Genomic DNA, 19,919 nt, shown 5'->3' on the forward strand with positions numbered 1-19,919 from the left:
AAAGATTAAGGATGGCTCTGTAAAAGTCAACGGAGGAGACATCAGCAACTCACAATATGCCTGTTCCTTCTTCTTTTCCAAATCACCATGAATCGAATGGCCTGCACATGGCTCAAGGGTGTATTTGATAAAAAACATGAGAAGGGAACAGAACAGATGAGCTTTGCAGAATAATTCTTTCTCACAGCAGGCTACATTTTCAAATGAAATCACATTTGTTTAGTGCTTTAAAAATCTAAGGAGACTGTATGACTTCTGGCTTTTATTATTATTATCATCGTGATTATTATTATTATCTTCCCAGTCATGTGATTAAAAGCAGTGGCAAACATAAGATCCCATGATTTAAACAAAAAAGACTCATCGAAACAAAGTGCTGTCTAATCAGACAAAAGGTTTTCCCACACAGATGTTGACATCATGTGGGATTCTCTGCCAGGTGAAGAAGCTCTGGAGGCCTTCCTAGTGGACTGCAAGCTGAACATGAAATAATAAAACTTGAATTGGTATCCAAAAAATGATGGGATCTTTGGCTAACTTAAGAGAGAGCTAGCCGTCAGGACCGGGGAGATGACGGCCTTCTCGGGCAACAACCGAAGGATTAAATTCAGTTCTGGTGACACATTTTAGGAAGGACGTTGAAAATCCAGAGAGAGTCCAGTTGAGACCAACCAGCATGCTGAGAGGCCAGATGGCTGAAGGATCTGGGACTATTTAGACTGGAGAAGACTTTGGAACTGCATGAGAGTCGTCTTTAAGTAATTGGAGGGTGGGTACCAGGAAGATGGTCTGTTTGGCCCTAGAGGGCAGAATCAAGAACAGTGAATGGAAGTTGGAGAGAGGTAGATTTTGTCTTGATTTAGGGGAAGACTTCCTAACCATAGGAGCTATTCTGAAGCAAAATGGCTGCCTCAGGAGCTAGTGGATTCCCCGTCACTCAAGGTTTCCAAGCAAAGGGCAGATGGCTACTTGTCTGACACATTGTAGAGGGGATTCTTGTTCAGGCACATGTTGGACTAGAAGAAGTACCTTGAAGTCCTTCCAGCTTGGATATCATGTGATATATATTAATGATACAGATATTTATATCTATCTAGCCATTTATCTATCTATCCATCCATCCATTCATCCAACTATCTATCTATCTCTATCTATCTGTCTGTCTGCCTACCTGTCTGTCCATCCGTCCATCTATCTGTCTGTCTACCTATCACATTTTTCTTGTAAATAAAGGCAACCCTCAAAGGCCACACAGTTCAAGCCAGATGGACAATACTGGTTCCAGATTCCAGTAGAAGCACCCTTCCCTTATATGTGTCAATGAATAGTAAACTAGGGAGTACAAAGTCATAGATTATTGGAGTCACGCTTGCAGAGCATCATCACTCTGGAGATGGGTAGGACCTTAAGCCAAGGGGGAGGTTAAGTGATTAAGTAATTTGTCCAAAATCAGACAAGTAGCAAGAGTTTGAACCCAGCTCCTGGGACTCTAGAGCTAGCAATTACTCTTTCCACTGGATCACTCTGCTTAGATGAGTTTGCTTAATTTTTTTTAATGAGAAAATATTATGAGTAGAGGGGGGAGAACTGAAATATTGGGTAAAAAAATCCATTATTTGAAAGAAAATTGTGAATGGGAGAAAAATCCCAGTGTCCTTTTGGAAGGACACTGAGAGGACCTGGATGTAGGGAGTGAGTCTCATTCCTTGTTTGGGAATGGTCGGTGCTTCAGGACAGCTGGACCACAAGGGAAGGCTTTCTCCCTTAGAGCTCCCAGAGGCCAGATTCACAGAAGGGCTGGGAGCTTGGGCTCCCATGGGTTCCTTTTTGCCACCCAGTGGCCAGCCCCGGACAGAGCAGGCGAGCCGCTGAGGGGAATCCTGGAGGCTGCTGGCTGCTCGTCTGGGGCTGTGGCTTGGCCTGGGGCCCAGGGCATCGTCCTTGCCAGACATTCAGAGATTTTGCTTTCCCCTCCCTGCCCCTCCCCCTGTCCATGTTGGCATTGCATCTGCCTGTACCACGGGAGGCTACATCTGGGGGGGTGACACCTTGGCTCCGTGCTCCCGGGCTGGCTGTGGGGTTGGGGGCACAGGGATGGCCCTCCAACAGGGGCTGCTTTGACAGAGGGTGACATGGGCCGCCCCTGGAGAGGAGCAAATCTAGGGAGGAGAAAGCAACAGTCTACCCATCCCCACCAACTGGGGGCTGGCCTTAGCTCAGACCCTAGTTTTCTGCTTGCTTAGCCGGGGAGCCCAGCTCCTGGTCCTTGGTCCTCCAGGACTTTGGGGAGACAGGGCCAGGAGGTGTGCACGGCTGCCCCAGCCTGCCTTTCTCCCCCCAGTCTTCAAAAACCTAGTGCTCAGCATTCCAGGCCTTTAAAACCTGATGCTTTTAAAACTTTCTATTTCCTAGTGACTTGTAATGGCCTCACAAAGCAGCTCGTGTGAATGATTCTGCTTTTATTATAACGGTTACTCCACATGAATGGAAGTTCCCATAAAGCACCAGGCGGCTCTGGGGATCACGGGATCCAGCCACGGCCTCTCCCAGCCTCAGTCTCAGAGGAAGAGACCCAGGTATTGAGGGGAGGCCGGCCCTCAGCTGGCAGAGCCCAGTCACCTCAGAGCTCACATCCTGGCCTTGCTGCCTGTCCCTTAGGCCGGATAAATCGCTTCACCTCAGTTTCCATCTCTGTAAAAATGAGGGCGTTGAACCAAACCCGGTAGCTCTACGAAGCCCTTGTTCTCTTTCCTCTCCCTTTATTCTCCCAAATGTCCTTGTTTTTATTCAAGACGCCACCATCCTTCTGGTCCCCAGCTTCAAACTCTCACGCCACCTTTGTTTCCCTCCTTTCCTTTGGGGATCATCATTCCCCCAATGGGGGGGATTCATGAAGTGTGAGCTGGGAGAAAGCTTGAGCCCACCTGGTCCAGCCCACTTACTTTAAGAGAGGAGGAAAGTCTTCCTCTTATCAGTGACATCATCTAACCCAACAAGAGCAGAGAATAAAACCTTAGTCCTTGGGTTTCAGATCTGGACTGTTTTCCAGGCGTGGGTCTTTCTGGCATGAAGGAACGTCAGGGGCAATCTCATCCCAGAACCTTCATTTCACACATGAAGAAACTTTGGTCCCAAGAGTTTTTATCCAAGGCTGCCTGTGTAAGAAGGGGCAGGGGCGAAATGGAGGCAAAGGGAAAGCTTAGGAGATTCTCTCTCGCAGGCCATGTTGCGTCCCCCTGGACAACAGCCTGCAAAAGGAGAGAATGCGGCCCCATGGGAAAGATGTTCATTAATCTCAGGGATATTTCAGTAGAGAAAAGCGATGGATTTTGAAGGTGGAGGACTTGCGTTCCCTTCAGCAACTTGAGATTGGACTCAATGGCCTCTCTGGTCCCTTTCATCTCTAATTCTATATTTCTATGTTAGTCAAGACAACTAGGAAGCCCCCAGTCACCAGCATCTCCCTGAAGCTTCTCCTTAGCTCCTTTCCCCATTTCCCCCAAATTCAGAGCCTCTCGCTGTGCTCACATCTGGGCCACCCAGTCATGGGGGGGGGGGGTGACACTGAACCCGCCGTGGTCGGACGCTTCCATACGTCCCTCCGACCCTCCTTGGGAAGGACGCCGGTCCAAGTGTCATCCGAAAGCCAGTACCGGGACCTTGGACCGATGCAGCTTGTCTCGCTTGGGACGTCCATGTGCGCACCGAGGTGGGGAACAAATAAATAAATAAATGCAGCCAGATGTGACTCCCTGGACCATCTGGTTAAAATCAATTTTGTGTTGAGCTGTAATTACAAGTTATTTATTATAGATCGAGGGATGCTGCCCTGGCTCCCAGCTTTCTATTTAGCAAACAGTTTTTTATATGGAAGAGCAATGTATCTCTTTTGTACTATCAGGCCCCAGTGCATGACTTCCCGCACTGCGGGGCCCTTCTGACTGGTAGGTGCTGCCCCCCAGAGCTGCGCAGCGAGACCCTCGCCAAGCATATGATGGCACAGTAGTGGGGACCAAATAAGACAAGCTAGGTAAGAGACATTAAAAATGTGCATAAATGCTGACCCATATTATGACCATGGCACAAAAGGTAGAAATCTGGCCCCAAAGCCGGGAAGATCTGAAATCTAGCCCTGCCTTGGGAACCGGCTAGGTGACCCCCAGCAAATCCCCTGTGTCGGTGCTCCCGACACCTCTCTAAAGCCCCACGTGTCAGAGAAGCTGCTCCATATTGACTGAGAGAGTTTCCTCCTCTGCGGTCCCTACACAAGTGAAATGCCAGGTCTAGTCCACTAGCGTCGCGTGGGCTCCACTACTGTCCTGAGAGACAGGCACTATCATTGGATATCATTTTATATATATATATATATATATATATATATATATATATATGTGTGTGTGTGTATTATATATATATATATATATATATATATATCACATATATTGAGTATCATCCATTTTACAGATGTGGAAACTGTGGGTAATTGACAGCTTATAAGTTCTAAGATAGGATTTGAATTCAAGTCTTCTTGATTCCAAGCTCATCATTTTGCTGATCATAATCTCTTTTGTGTCATCGATGCCTTTGACAATCCTCAGAAAACTGTGCCTTTAAAAAAACGTAATCAAAAGAAACATATGTATATGTATGTGTATATATGTACACACTTGCATGTATGTATTTATATACACATATATGTCCACATGCATATATTGTGTTTAAATATATGTGTGTATACACACACACACACATACACACATATTCGGTTCGAGATTAGTGAAAATAATGTTGGAAGTTTTGCCCTCCCAGTTCCCAGACATCATTGCCCGGCCCAAGACAAACTGTGCCTGAATTAATGGCCTCTGATTGGGCAGCCGGGAAGCTTCATTGTTCTATTGGTGGGGCAGGGATAGGGATGCAGGGCAGGGATAGGGATGCAGGGCAGGGATAGGGATGCAGGGCAGGGATAGGGATGCAGGATCCCACCCTGGAACACAGAACTTGAGGAAGAAGGGAAAAGCCTTTCTGATTCCTTGCTCCTTGTCTTCCGGCTGCCTTTGTAGAGAAACCAGGAAGGCCCCATGATAAACTGAAGAGTGTCAATAATCCACGATTTCTTCCGTGCTGTGTGCCAGGCATGCCCTCTCCTCAAGGAGCTTCCAGTCCAATGGGGGTGGGGAGTCCACACACAGAAGGAAACTGGGAAGTGGGGGAGGAGGGGATAATAGAGGGGAGGGGTGATGGGCAGCTGATGGCAAAGGAAAATTTAGTCCAAAATGGCCGAGTCCTTTGGAGGAAGGCCTTGGGAGGAGCTCATTGCCCCCTCCCCACCAGCCTCCAGTCGGAGGAGACAGGCAAGGAGGCTGCTGGGGAGGTCTCGGGTACCAGTCCCCAAGATGATGAGGAGTATAGCCAAAGGCCCTTGTCTCCAGCTGGCTGTGTGACCCTGGGCAGCTCCCCAAGACCATAAGGTAGAGAGGGAGAGGCAGACAGCTTTGGGGGGAGTTTCCCCAGCTGGATCCCAAGTCCCGAGTTCTGTCCCTACACTCTCTAAAAGACTCCCCTCTATAACAGTAATGACTGATGCTTAAATAGTGTTCTCCTTTTTGGATTCCCATGAGCCTTGAAACAGCCCCAGGACACGGGTCTCAGCTCCAGTACCACTTCTCATCGTGCCATCTTCCCAGAATTAGCCTCTGCTCTAATCTGAACCTAGTTAATTTTATGTTGTTTCCGTTCCTTGAGGACATGGTCTCTACCTACTTTTTACTCTGTTCTCCAGCTCCTAAATTGGCACATGGCAAACAAGGGTTTTTGATTGATTCATGGCAGGCTACCACACATAGCATCATCTCTATTTAACAGAAAAGGAAACTGAGGCACACAATAATTAAGTGATTTGTCCATGGTCATAAATCTAACAAAAAATGTCTGATTTGAACTCAGGACTTTTTTGCTTGATTGTAAATCTCCAAAGGTGACATTGATCTTGCAGTGTGCAGCCTACAACATTCCTGGGCACAGCCTGAGCCAGATTAATATATAATTGAGGGGCAGCTAAGTGGTGCAGTGGAATAGAGCACAAGCCTTGAAGTCCCTGAGTTCAAATCTGGTCTCAGACACTTGACACTTCCTGGCTGTGTGACCCTGGGCAATCATTTAACCCCTTAGCAAAAAAAAATGTAATTGAGAAATATTTCACAACATGAATTAAAATACAATAAAATATGGATAACATCACATCAAAAAATGAACTCAATACAAGGCCTGCAGGGATCCCGATGTACAGATTAGTGGCCCAAGTTCTTGAGTTTGTCACCATTGCTTTATCTATGTTAACTCTCGACCCATAAGCTTCTGGAGGGTTCCATTGGCACGGGAAATGCATGGAAGCAGCTCGGGCTAGACTCCGTTCAGCCTTTGCCCGTTTAACAGGTCTAACAAGGCAGCTCTTCAGGGACTTGAAAAGTATTCCCAGGTCCCTCTACCTTTTCTCTTCTCCAGGGGAAACAGGCCCCATTCTCCCAATGCTAGAGGTGATTCTGGCTCATAAGGGAATATTGGCTTTGCCAAGAGACTCCCTGACGGTTGGTGACGGATTTTTGCTCTGGGACCTAGGAAAGGCTCCTTTGAAAGTTTGTTTTATTAAGACCTGAAGGGGTGTATTAGAATTCCCCAAGAGTGGGAGGGGAGGGGAATAAAGGGAGGTACGGTTCCGGTCCCAGAGTGTCCTCAGGAGTCTGGGATCGGAACTGTTTTTCCCAGCCACCTGGTCTGAAACGAATCTGCCCCGGGTCTCAGGTTGTGTCCCTGTGAAAGGAAAGAATCAGGCTCCCTACAGAACTGGGGAGGGCAGCGGGTCCAACCCTCTCTTTTCCAGATAGTTCTCTCAAGCCTAGAGAGAAGCTTGCAGAGTGGGAGAGTGAGGAACTGAACTTACACCCCCAGTGCCGTTCCATTCCAGCTGGGTAAAACAACGGTGTCATGTCCTTGGCTGGGCGCCCATCTCCCCGCCTGTCAGACCTGTATTTTTACACCTCTGGTGTCAGAAAGTCACCAAGTTCATCCGAGCAAATCTTCGAAGCTTCCACATCTAGGCCATGTGTCTGCAGTAGGTGCCTAATAAATGCTGGATCCAACTAAACTGATTTCCATATGTACAACTAATCAACATCACTGCTTTAATGTATACCTGGGTGGCAGCAAAAGTCTGAGTGTGGGGGAGGCAGCTGTAATAACTTAAAAGCCAACCTGAAAGTGAAGGTCACTAAGAAGTTAGCAGATGAGTGTGTGTGTGTGTGTGTGTGTGTGTGTCTGTGTGTGTGTATGTGTGTATGTGTGTGTAGTGTAGTGAAGAGACCATTGGGCTTAGAGCCAAGAAAATCTGGGTTCAGATCCTATGTGTTAGATTGAGCAACTCGATGACCATGGGTAAGTCACAGTATCTGTGAACCTCAGCTTCCCAACCTGTAAAACGGACATCATAGGACTGTTGTGAGGACTGAAAGGTAATGTAGGTAAAACTCTTTGAAAATTCAACGCATTTTATAAATGGCAATTTGGATATAAATTGCAGAGAAGATAAGAGGCAGCTGGGTGGCCCAGTGGCTAGAGCACTGGACTTGACATCAGAAAGTCTTGAATTCAAATATAGCCTTAAACACTTGTTAGTTGAGGGACCTCCGGCATATCACTTAGCCTTGGCCTGCCTCACGCTCCTCATCCTTAAAATGGGTATAATCAAACCTTGAGGCTTCTCCATTGGAGTGTTCTCTAACTCAAATGAGATGCAGTCTATTGGTGTCAGGGATTACCTTTTTCTGCACATATACATATACATAATATTCCTATATGTATATACATATAGATAATTTATACATAAATATACACACATACATTTACATGAACATATACACACATACATGTATATGTACACTAACTTTAGTCTTTTACACACTTAACTAAGGTCTCCTTCCTTAATATATATACATATATACATAATGGGCACATATATATTCATGCTTGTATCTATGTATATCTATATCTACACACACACACACACACACACACACACACTTTAGCCTTTCAAAAGCAAACTATGTACATACATGTACTTTAGCCTTTTGGATGGTAAACAAAATCCTCCCTACTTTAATATACAAAATAAATTCTCCTTGCTTAATATAAACAAACATATGTGAATACATACATGTACATATACATACATGTGTATGTGTATATAAGCACTTTAGCTTTTATATATTTACATACACAAATATACGCACACATACATTTATATGCACACATACTCATACATATATCCATGTATAGGTGCACTCACTTTAGTCTTTCACACAGTTCACTAACCTCCCTATTTTAATATACGTGTACCTATACACAATGTGCACATGTATGGATTTATTCATGCATGTATATATATATATACACATACACTTTAGCCTTTCAGACATTACACTAAACCCTCCCCACTTTAATATACACGCGCATGCATTTGTGTATGCATCTCTATGTATGTATAGACGCATATATACACATTAGCTTTTCAGAGAGTAAAACTAAGCCCCCTACGCTCCTTGACAGGGAGCCTCTAGCACCCCGAGGCTGTCGTTTTCTAAAACCCTGACCAATGAGCCTTTGTTTGGTGGGGACTTTTCCCCTCTCTTGGAGCCCGTTGCATCCCATCCTTGCTGATATTTGGATTGGAACTTTAAACGGCTGGACTGTTGGACTGTCATGGGCAAATATTTTTGTTCTCCCGAGGAAGTCCTGGACCAGGTATCCTAATTGGCAGAAATTCTGATTAAACAAATATTATCATTTCTATAGTCTGCTAAAAGGTAATGTTAGTGTGGGAGCACACTCCTCCCCCACCCAGCATTATTTTATCATGGTCAGGGGTCTCCCAAAAGAGACTGATTTTTCTGTTTGTTTTTCCTCCCTCTCCTCTCTTCAAATAACCCCATTTTCTCTCATTGAGAAGAATTTGATCTTCTTTCTTTCTTTCTTTCTTTCTTTCTTTCTTTCTTTCTTTCTTTCTTTCTTTCTTTCTTTCTTTCTTTCCTTCCTTCCTTCCTTCCTTCCTTCTTTCTGTCTTTCTTTCTGTCTTTCTCTCTCTGTCTCTCTCTTTCTTTCTTTCTTTTCTCCCCCCTCCCTCCCTTCCTCCCTTCCTCCCTCGCCCTTCCTCCCTCCCTCCCTTCCTTTCCTTCCTTCCTCCCTTCCTCTCTCCCTCCCTTCCTTCCTTCCTTCCTTCCTTCCTTCCTTCCTTCCTTCCTTCCTTCCTTCCTTCCTTCCTTCCTTCCTTCTTTCCCTCCTTATTTTTTTCCTTTCAGGGTGATAGCCAGTTTTCTCTCACTCAGAAGTTCTAAAGACCCAGGTCCTATGATCTATGATTAACCTAGGACCTATGATCCTAGCATCATAGTTTTCTCAGAGCTGGAAAGATCTAGTCTGATCCTCTCATTCTATGATGAAGAAACTGAGGCACAGGGAAGGGAGAAAGCTTTTATTAAGTATTGACTGTGTGTCGGGGCCTGTGAGAGACACCTTTATAAGTATCTCATTTGATTTGGCACAAAGTATAGGAGTTATTTTTAAAAACAATATTTTGGGTTTTTATTAATGGCTTTTGTTTTTATATCACATTTGTTTCCAATTTTATCCCTCTATCCCTTGACACATATCCATGGACTCTTCCCTCAAAATAAAGATTAAAAAAATGTTCAGCAAAGCCATCCAACTCCATCTGACAGGACACGTCATGTTCCACACCTGTAGGCTCCATCTTGGCAACGAATGAAGGGAAATGCACTTTCTCCTTTGTTCCCTGGGGTCAGGCTTGGCTACTTACAATCATTCAGTGTTCAACTTCATTTTATCGATCTTTCCATTTACATTATTTATAGCCGTTATGTGATTTGTTTTCCTGCCTCTGCTTACTTCATTCTATCCATTCATGTAAATCTTCCTGCACTTCTCTGGATCTTTCCCATTCATCATTTCTTTTAGTCCGGTAATTCCCATCATCCCACTGGCTACAGCTTGTTTTTGCCATAGACATCGCTTTGTTTCCGGTCCTTAGGTGCAATAGTTTCTTTTCAAGGTGAGATGGGGTAGAGGGTGGGGCTGGAGGCTTGACTTCCCCTCTCCCCGTGACCTCCATGTTTGATCTGTGAGAACTGGGGTATCCATGTTTGACTTTAAATGTCTCCTGTCTTTTTTTTTTTTTTTTTTTTTTTTTTTTTGCCTAGAATAAAGAAGTGACATGTAAGCGAGAGAAGTGCCCACTGTTCTCCAAAGACTGTGCTCTGGTGGTTAAGCAGAGGGGAACCTGCTGTGAACGATGCAAAGGTGCTGGTTTTCTTGGGTCTATTTCTTTGGCCTGGAATCTTTCCTCATCCTTTTCCTCCCTCGGTGCTTCTCTGCTGATGACTTGGTGGTGGGAATTTGGGAGTGGGGAGTAGGGAAAGGGGGGAAGTTTCCGACTCCAAGACTATTCTCTCCTCCTACAAATGCCCTTGTATTTTTCTATGTGACCCTAGTATTTAATTTTCAGTAATTCTATCTGGAGCTGGAGCTTGAGTCAGGAAGGACTGAGTTCAAATCCAGCCTCAGACTTTTACAAGCCATGTGACCCTGGACAGTCACTTACCTCAGTTTCCTCATCTGTAAAATGGAAATAATAATAACATCTGCCTCTCAGGTTACTGTGAGGATCAAATGAAATAATGATTGTAAAGTACTTAATATAATTTGCCTGTTGTTGTTATAAATGCTCTATGAACGTTAATTTATTATTCTTGTTCTTACATAAAGCTGTATCTTTCTTTCCCCTCCTCTCACTTCCCCCTGGTAGGATCTCCAGTGACTGCTGGAATGATGCCATTTTTATCTTTATCCTCAGTTTCTTGTTCACTGTTCCTTCAAGAACAGGAGCATGATGGATATTTGATGAATGGCACTGAATTAAATCCATTCACTCATTCAATAAACGCTTATAAAAATCAACTCTATGTCAGATTGCTAAGCTCTGAAATAAAACCAAAGCTGTTCCTGCCCCCAGTGAGTTTTCATTCTATTGGGGAAAACAACAAGTTCACAAATAGGTAAATAAAAACTGGTATGAACTAAATGCAAATACTTTTCCAGGGGGAGGAGGTGAAAAATGGGGGGAAAAGGAACCTCTCCACTATTACTTGGCTCCTTTTCATTAACCAATGCTTTCTTCTTGTTTTCCCTTTACTCAGAAACGTTGACCTCTCCCCATTTCCTTCCAGTATCAAAGGCAAATTCTGCTCGCCTCTCAAGGATCTTCCTCATCTGCCTCTGCTCTCTTCTGCCATCTTCTCCCCCATTCCCCTTTATTCTAGTCCAGTTGGCCTTCTCAGCGCTCCCTGTGCTTGCACTGCTCGTTGCCTGCCCCGTGCTTTGGGGGTGCTTACTTCCTTACCTGGAATGTGGTCCTAATTAATAATAATGATGGGGATGATGGGGAGAACCATAATAATAGGCCATTACACAGTGACTTATGGTTTGCAGGCTACTTTAAATTCTTGTTCTCATTTAATCCTCATAACAACTCTAGGAGGATGATTATCCCCATTTTCCAGGTGAGGAAACTGAGGTTGACATAGATTGCATGGTTCATCCATGGCTCATGCAGCTACTGTACATTGGAACAAAGATGGGCTCATTTATTTCCTGACTTTAGTCATCTTACAATACTCATTATCCTACTGATGTATGGAGACAGAGCTCTAAATTTGGAGGCACAAGGCCTGAGTTCAAATTCTATCTTTTACTTCCTGTGTGACTTTGGGTGAGACCCTTAACTCTTCTGGGACTCAGTTTCCTCATGGACAAATGAGGCAGTTGGAATAGATGTTTTAAGTTAGAGATTTAACTGTATGGTCCTTTATAATGCTAGATGCTTCCCCTGCCTTATTTAGGCCTTCCTCCCCCCCCCCCCCCATAAAACAACAGGGTTGGGCCAGATGACATTTAAGTTCTCTTTGACTCTAAAGTTATCATCCCATGATCTTAAATCTGTTGCTTGCCAGCTCTGTTGTTGTTGTTCAGTCATTTCAGTCATGTCCCACTATTCGTGACCCTCACTGTGGTTGTCTTGACAGTTACTTAAGGAGTTTGCCATTTCCCTTTCTAGCTCATTTTACAGATGAGCAAACTGAGGCACAGTGAAGTGACTTGCCTCAGGTCATACAGCTGGTAAGTTTGTGAGAGTAGATTAGAACTCAGGTAGAGGAGTATTAAGGGAGAAGGTTTAAGGCCCTATTGCTTTATGCATCCCCTAAATACCCAAACCCATGTCGGACAAAGCTTCTATCCTTCCAGGCCTTCCCGCTGTCCTTCCCCAGATTTTTTAGGCACTTCTAGTCATCCCACAGAAATGAATCTGAGAGGAGGAAGGGATTTTAGAAGCATTGGACCAGCTCCCTTGCTTATAGGCTGAGGCAATTGAGAAGTGGAGACATGCAACTATTCTCCTTCTCATTCCCAGGCTTCACTAGGGAGCCCCAGAACCATCAATCCAGACCTGGAAGGGAAGTTAGTGTCTGTCCTGTCTAATTCTCCCACTTTGCACTCTGAAGCTCAGAGAGATTACAGGAATTATTATTACTAAGGTTTTATAACAGGAATTTTTCACCTGGGATCTCTCAATCCCTAAGAGATGCATAGATAAATTTGGGGGTGACTGTGAACTTGGATGGGAAACCCACCTTACATTTTATTTTCAATAACCCCTAACTCCAGTTTGGCACTTCCTTCAGTTACTCACCAAAGCATCGTTCTGAAAAGGATTCTAAGACTTCCAAAGGGTCCATGACACACACAAAAAAACTCCCGTCACATTGGACTTTAGTTCTAGAGTTGGAAAAGACCATAGAAATCATCTAAGCCAACCTCCTAATTTTACAGACCAAGAAACTGAGGTCTTGTGAGTTAATTGCCCAAGATACCAGACCCAGGATTTGAACTCAGATTTGTGGCTCTGATGTAGCCCTTTCCTTAAGGGCCCAGCCAGTGCTAAGATCTTGGTCTTTTGACTCACATGCCAAGCTCCCTTTTCACCCCCTCCCATCGCCTTGTCTTGTCCCCTCAAGGGGGTGCATGGAAGCTTCTCAGACTGGCTTATAGACTTCTCAGGAGAGTCCTCTGATTTCCAAGCACAGTAGGTGGAACATGCAGAAAAGCAGGTTTAGACTCGAGGGTGATAAAGGCCCTCCTCACGATGACAATTGTTTCAGTATGTAGTGAATGAGCTGGAAGGCCGTGGGGCTCTCCAATCTGGAGGTCTGCAAGGGAGTCTGGGAGTCACAGGGAGGGACTCCATCAGCTGGGAGTTATAGAGTCATAGAGCTCGAAAATCCATACGCAATACTTTTTCCTTCCTTAAGAAGTGCAATATTCATATCTACCTTTGGGATAAGGAACATCCTTCAGAATAGACCCCATCTTCATCCTTGCCCCCTTGCCCCACAGCCTTACATTTGGTGTTTTTTGTTGTTGTTTAATGGTTTAATCATCAAAACCCCCATTTGGGATTTTCTCAGTAAAATAGAAGAGTGGTTTATAATTTCCTTCTCCAGCTCTTTTTGTGGATGAGGAAACTGAGACAAACAGAGTGAAAAAATACTAGAGTGGTTTATCATTTACTTTTCCAGCTCTTTTTGTGAATGAGGAAACTGAGGCAAACAGTGTGAAAAAAATACTAGCATGGTTTATCACTTACTTTTCCAGCTCTTTTTTTGTGGATGAGGAAAGTGAACAAACAGGGTAAACTGACCTGCCCAGGGTGATACAGCTTGTAAGTCTGAGGCTGGTTTCGAACTCAGCAAGATGAGCTCAGTGCTCTTTCAGTGCAATTACTCCAACGTTGTTTTCAGTCCTGGGGCTAGGGAGATAACAACTAAAACAGCTCTTTGATCTCAAGGAGCTTCAGGTCCAGTGGGATCATCTAATATGTTTAAATCATGGAAAACCCTTGGGCCCCAGTTTCCTATTCTGGAAAAATAAGGCAATCTTGGTTGGACAAATTACTACATATAATTGGATGGATTTATTGAACTGTGCTCTGTCCAGTTTTGAAAATTGTTTATGTCAGTTCGGGGATATGAATGTGATTGTGGTGGCAACCTGTGTCTGGGCCCCTGTTCTGGGTACTGTTATACAGATGAGATACTTACAAAGCTCTGGCCCACTGCATGAACGTAATGAATGCTTCTTCCCTTCTTATAGTCAAAGCTTAGATCCTAAGATCCTCCAGCTTGCTTTGCATGGCAATATGGCACCTTGATTTTCAAAGCTTTCCTCTCCGTTATTTCTAAATGCCCTATTTTCTGGTGTGGTAGCAGGGAACAAATGGCGGATTCCAATTCAGATCGGGGTGTCCATTCAAATATTGCCTCTGAAAGTTACTCTGTGATCACAGGCAAGCCATTTCATGTATCTGAGCCTCAGTTTTGCTCATCTGTAAAATGGGCACAATAACACTTACGGCATGTACCTCTTGAGGTTGTTATTACTATCAAAGGAGATAGTCCCAAAACATGTTCTGCGCTATGTTGATGCGAGATACAGTTACTCCCACCCTTCCTGTCCTCTCCATCTCACCCTCTCCCATCAGCTTGATCACCCTGTCCCCAAGCAACTTCCCAGAAGGCCATTCCTGGCTCACCCCTTCTCTTTTTTTTTTTCTTGCTCTCCTCATCATTCTCTCCAGTGATCTGCATAAAAAATGAGGTTTCAGATTAGATTGCTTGTTACTCTAAGGAAGATTTCATTTTCCCTTCAGAATTCATCATTATAATTTCATTCTGAAATGGTTTACTATTGGAAATGAAGATGGTTTTATCAGTGGAAATGATATTAGAGAAGATACATTATCATCTGCCTGGCCGCTACACTCTAAGGACCTTAGGAGTCTTTCTATCTGATTTACTACTGAGGCCTCTTGTAAGGATTGTCTCCCCCATTCCAGTGCAAGCTCCTAAAGGGGAGGGGCTATCTTACCTTTCTACTTCTATTGCCAGCACCTATTACAATGCAGATTACGTGGTCAGTGCCTAATAAAGATTTTCTTTCCCCTCCTCTTCTCTCCCTTTTCCTTCTCTTCCCTCCGCTTTGCTTCCCTTCTCTCCCCTCTTCTCTTCCTTCCCTTCCCTTCCTTCTTCCCTTCCCTTCCTTCTCCTTCCCTCTTCCTTCCCTTCCCTCTTCCCTTCTTTTCCTTTCCTTCCCCTTCCTTCCTCCCTTTCCCTTCCCTCCCCTCTTCCCTTCTCTTCTCTTCCCTTCCCTTCCTTTCTCTTCCCAAGCCCTTGCTCCTAAGAAGCCTGTATTCTACTGGGCAAAACAGCATAGAGAGGGGAATCGGCTGCAGAGTTTATGGAAAGACTCATTGGTCCTTAGGTTAGAATGTTGAGTACAGGGACTATGAAAATCACAAACTTAAAACGATAATAACAAAAATGATGATGGTGATGATGAAGCTTTTTTTGATGTGTTTTCTCCTTCCTGACTTTTACCTTGCCGTAGCATGCTCTGTTCTATTATGTAGTCCCACATAGTAACTCTTCCCCAAATCTTTAATTTGGTCATTATCATGGCCATCAGCATCAACATTAGTATTTTAGACAGCCCTCTAATATATTGGTTGATTAACTCTAATGGATCAGAAGGGAGAAGAAGTATGGCAGCTTTTTATCAATATTCTGTTCCTCCTCCTCTTCCTCTTCCTCTTCTCCTCCTCCTCCTCTTCTTCCTCCTCTTCCTCCTCCTCATTCCCATGCAAACAGCTTTTTAATCTTCATTCACAACAACCCTGTGTAGTACATTTTGTAGGATTCATCCTCCCTGAGAGGAGACTTGGATTCAAGTCCTTCCCCGATGGCTATATGACCTCAGATAAGTACTTCAATGCACCCAGCGCTTGCAGCTGCTGGCGAGGTGACAACCTGCACTGATAGAAGGAGTTTCCTCCACTAGGGACTTAATAGATCCAATCTCTCTTCTCCTCTTCCCATTTTACAGATGAATAGTTGAGGGTCTAGAGGATTCCTTTTGGAATCTAGAATCAAACCCACGTTTTTCCGTCTTCCAAGTCATTGCTTCCTCCTGCCTCTCACTCTGCCAGCGTGATGCTAGCCTTTGTCCCCCCAGGACATCTGTATTGCAGGAATCATATTTTTCAGGAACTAGGTTGAAGTGAAACAATGTAAGTGAAACAAAAATACATCCTGCATATAATCCCTCCTCCTAAGCTGATTGTTAAACATTTACCCTCCTGCTTGTCTCCTTTTTTTTCCCCTTATTTCACAATTTCTATGACTATTTTCTCCATGAAAACACCAGAGAGAATACAAGAGATTGTTCAGTGTATTAGAAGGTCTGCTGGATTGTTAGAAGGCTGGTTAGTGTGAGGATAATTCTTACTTATTAGTTGTGAAACTGCTGGTAACTCTTTGATTCTCGTTTAGTTCATCTGTAAAATGGGCATGATAATACTCGTGCCATGCACTTTACAGGGTTGCTGGTGAGAAGGAACTTCAAAGACTCTAAGGGGCTAAAAGAATGCAGACAATGAGATCATCACCTATTATTAGAAGAACAGACTTTGAGCTCCTTTAGTTCAGCCCTCGGATTCACAGATGAAGAAACTGAGGCAGAAAATTTAAATGACTCATTCAAAGTCACAGTGAGCAGAGACAGAATTCAAGCCTAAGGTTTGTGCCTTTACAAGTGGTCCTGCTTCTTTTACATCTTTATATATGGCTCCTAAGGATGCATTAAATCAATAAGAAACTATAAGTAAGCCACTTTAAGAGTCCTTAAGTGCTAGATATATATCAGAAGTTATTTTTTGCTGTTAGAATAACAAGGTGCTTGGTACAGTGACAAGACTGTGGATTCTGAAGCCACAAGGTCAGGGTTAGAATCCTGCCTCTGAAGCTTACTACCTGAGTGAACTTGGGCAAGTCCCTAGGCCTCAGTTTCCCTATCTGTAAAGTGGGGGAGTATTGAAACAGATAATCTGTAAGGTTTTTTTCCTAGCCCTATAACTATGATCCTAAGTTTGGTTTCTCTCTTTGGTTCATGGTTGTCTGGACTGCAAGGAGCATATACAAAAATTGCTCGCAAAGAAAATTCTGGTTGAGTTTGTTTAATTGTGTTTCCAAAGCTCCGGTCAGATCGTCCTTGCCTCTGCCTTCTCTTGTGGGGAGCTTCCTCCTTGTGCTTTCTCTCACTCTTAATTAAGCCAACATGACTGGAAACAAAAGAAAAAACTTATACCATGACCTGTTATTCTTCCTCTCCGCTTGCCCTCGTGCATACATAAAAATGAGAGTTGGTTTTTTCCAACTCCTGCCATTCCAAAAGCATGCCAAGCCTTTGGAATTCTTCCTAGTCTCGTAATGGTTAAAAGCTAACCTTTTGCCTGCATAGAATAATAGCTGGGTAAAAGATCGCTCTCATTAAAGGGAAAAAAATCCATATTGTATGTTGAAAACCCATGAGCTCATTGGGAGCTCTGCTGCAGACTTGGCAGCTGGTCTAGATTTCCTTGGACGGATGATCATCGTTTAATTTGGGCCTCTCTCATGAACAATAACTTATTTGTTATCTCAGTGTTTGTTGTTGGTGAATAACAAATGGGGAAGGTGTGTTTCATGACTTTATAGGCCAGATTCTGCCCTCTCTTGAACAGAGATCAGGCAATATTTATTATAAGAAGTCGGTTAGGAAAGATGGCGAGAGAATGGTCTTGCTTTGGTTGGTCTGTTTGGTCTTCTCTTTCATTTCTCTGTGCAGATCTTTGTTCTCTTCTACTTTGTGATGTGGCGAAATACTTATTTTATGATTTGCCTTTTCATATTTGGAAAAAAACAAACTTTGGTATAGAGGAGCCTTGGGGAAAAATTTAAGGAAAAAACATTTTCAAATTTATTGCCCAAGTTGAGCTGTGTATTATGCTTAGGGAATTTCCAACAAAACTAGAGCCCCCAAGTGTACAAACCTATAGACTGAAGAGCAGGCAGGAAACAGGGATTTAAATCTATTAAGTTATGAGATTATAAGTCAGGAAGCTCTTGATGGTGTTTTAAGAATTAGGATTTCAGTACAGATAGGTAAATTGTTAAAAAGTAGTAACTTAGGAACTATTTTATATCATCTCAATGGGAACTCTGATTTTACTTATGTTTGTTATTTAATCTGGAATTAGGACAAGTGTAGAAACTACTTAAGAATCACCTTAAAGATGTTCCCATTGTGTAAAGGGATTCTCAGAGCAGTAGTCTATATTTATGTCCATCTGCATGCGGTTAATAACTGAACATGTTTTACGATAGACAATGTCCTAAAATCTGTTCTCTGTATAACAATTCTGGATTGTTATATTTACACATCCCATCCCAGGGTTTTTGTTGTTTGTTATTAAGCATCTTAAAGCAAAATCATTTGGGTAATTTATTTAGGAATAAAAAAAATTACTTAGCATGAGTACTAGTTATGTCAAGATAAATTGTGATGGATCTCTTATGGTTACCAGTGTGAGATTATAATAAATCCGTATTGTCTAGGATATGTGATCCTTGAAAGCTGAACCTTCCTGAAGCTCTGATTGTCAGAACTTGCTAGTTAAGATCTCAGGGGATTTTATTCTGCGTCAGACTCCAGGTACGATCATCAAGGAATGCTACTGAGCTGATGATCCATGAAGCTAGCAACACTCTGAGGTTACATGCACGAACTGGAGGTGGAGTTGTCATGGGAAAGGTTGGGAGAATGGGAGAACTCTTAGCATGAGCAAGAATAGAATTCTCCTCACTCAGTTTCCCCAATATAGCATTTCTTCTTTTTTTTTTTATTTAATAGCCTTTTATTTACAGGATATAAACATGGGTAACTTTACAGCATTAACAATTGCCAAACCTCTTGTTCCAATTTTTCATCTCTTACCACCCCCCCACCCCCTCCCCTAGATGGCAGGATGACCAGTAGATGTTAAATATATTAAAATATAAATTAGATACACAATAAGTATACCCGACCAAAACGTTATTTATAGCATTTCTTCTTGAAAATATCCCACCTAGCTGACTTCAAGCCTGGCTCAATGCCGTTGGCCATCTCTATAATTCTTTCCTGGAATTGACATCAGGATAAGGTTACACTTTCCCTTATATCCCTATCATAGGAGATTTCTATAATCATGTCAGATGATAAGTCTGAATATCATATTAAATCTTTATCTTATCGGCTAAAACTGGAGCACAGCTAAGTTGCTACAATAAGATGCAGTTATAAGATTTGAACAATCTGGCCTAGAATTTTAATCCTTTATATATTCCAAACAACTATTTAGCCCTGTCATCTCTTAGAACTCTATATTCCTGTGGAAATTAAAGTCCTTTAATTTCTCATAATGGTATGGGGATGATTGGGCAAATGATGCAACGATGTGTGAGTTTAGGATATGATTCTGTTATTAGTGAATATCATAACTGTCTCAGTTCTGTGTTAAGGAAAGGAAAATTGGCACAATTAGTTATCTTAGAAGAATGGCTTGGGCAGCTAGATGGTGCAGTGGATAGAGCACGGGACTCCTGAAGTCAGGAGGACCTGAGTTCAAATCTAGCCTCAGACACTTAATACTTCCTAGCTGTGGGACCCTGGGGAAGTCACTTACCCCCAATTGCCTCAGAAAAAAAAGAAGACGTAAAATGGCTTGTGTTCGGAATTGTAAATGCATTAAAGACACATCCACTTTTAGGGGTAAGTCATTTGAACATGGCTAGAAGCAGAAAATGTTTTATTATAAATAACTTATTTGATATGCACAGCTTATAACTGATTACTCAGTGTATTTACATATACCAACCCAGAAC

The 19,919-nt window shown here is 43.1% G+C and overlaps 1 protein-coding gene across 1 annotated transcript in view; it reads left to right on the forward strand.

The window, feature by feature from the left end:
- BMPER (BMP binding endothelial regulator) overlaps positions 1–19,919 on the forward strand; it is a 262,921-nt gene that overhangs the window by 35,771 nt on the left and 207,231 nt on the right. Inside the window, exon 3 of the mRNA XM_031952980.1 lies at positions 10,269–10,368. Within this exon, the coding sequence (XP_031808840.1) occupies positions 10,269–10,368 (100 nt within the window). The remainder of the gene's footprint in view (positions 1–10,268; positions 10,369–19,919) is intronic.

Source organism: Sarcophilus harrisii, chromosome 1 (assembly GCF_902635505.1).
Source record: "Sarcophilus harrisii chromosome 1, mSarHar1.11, whole genome shotgun sequence".
Lineage (NCBI taxonomy): Eukaryota > Metazoa > Chordata > Mammalia > Dasyuromorphia > Dasyuridae > Sarcophilus > Sarcophilus harrisii.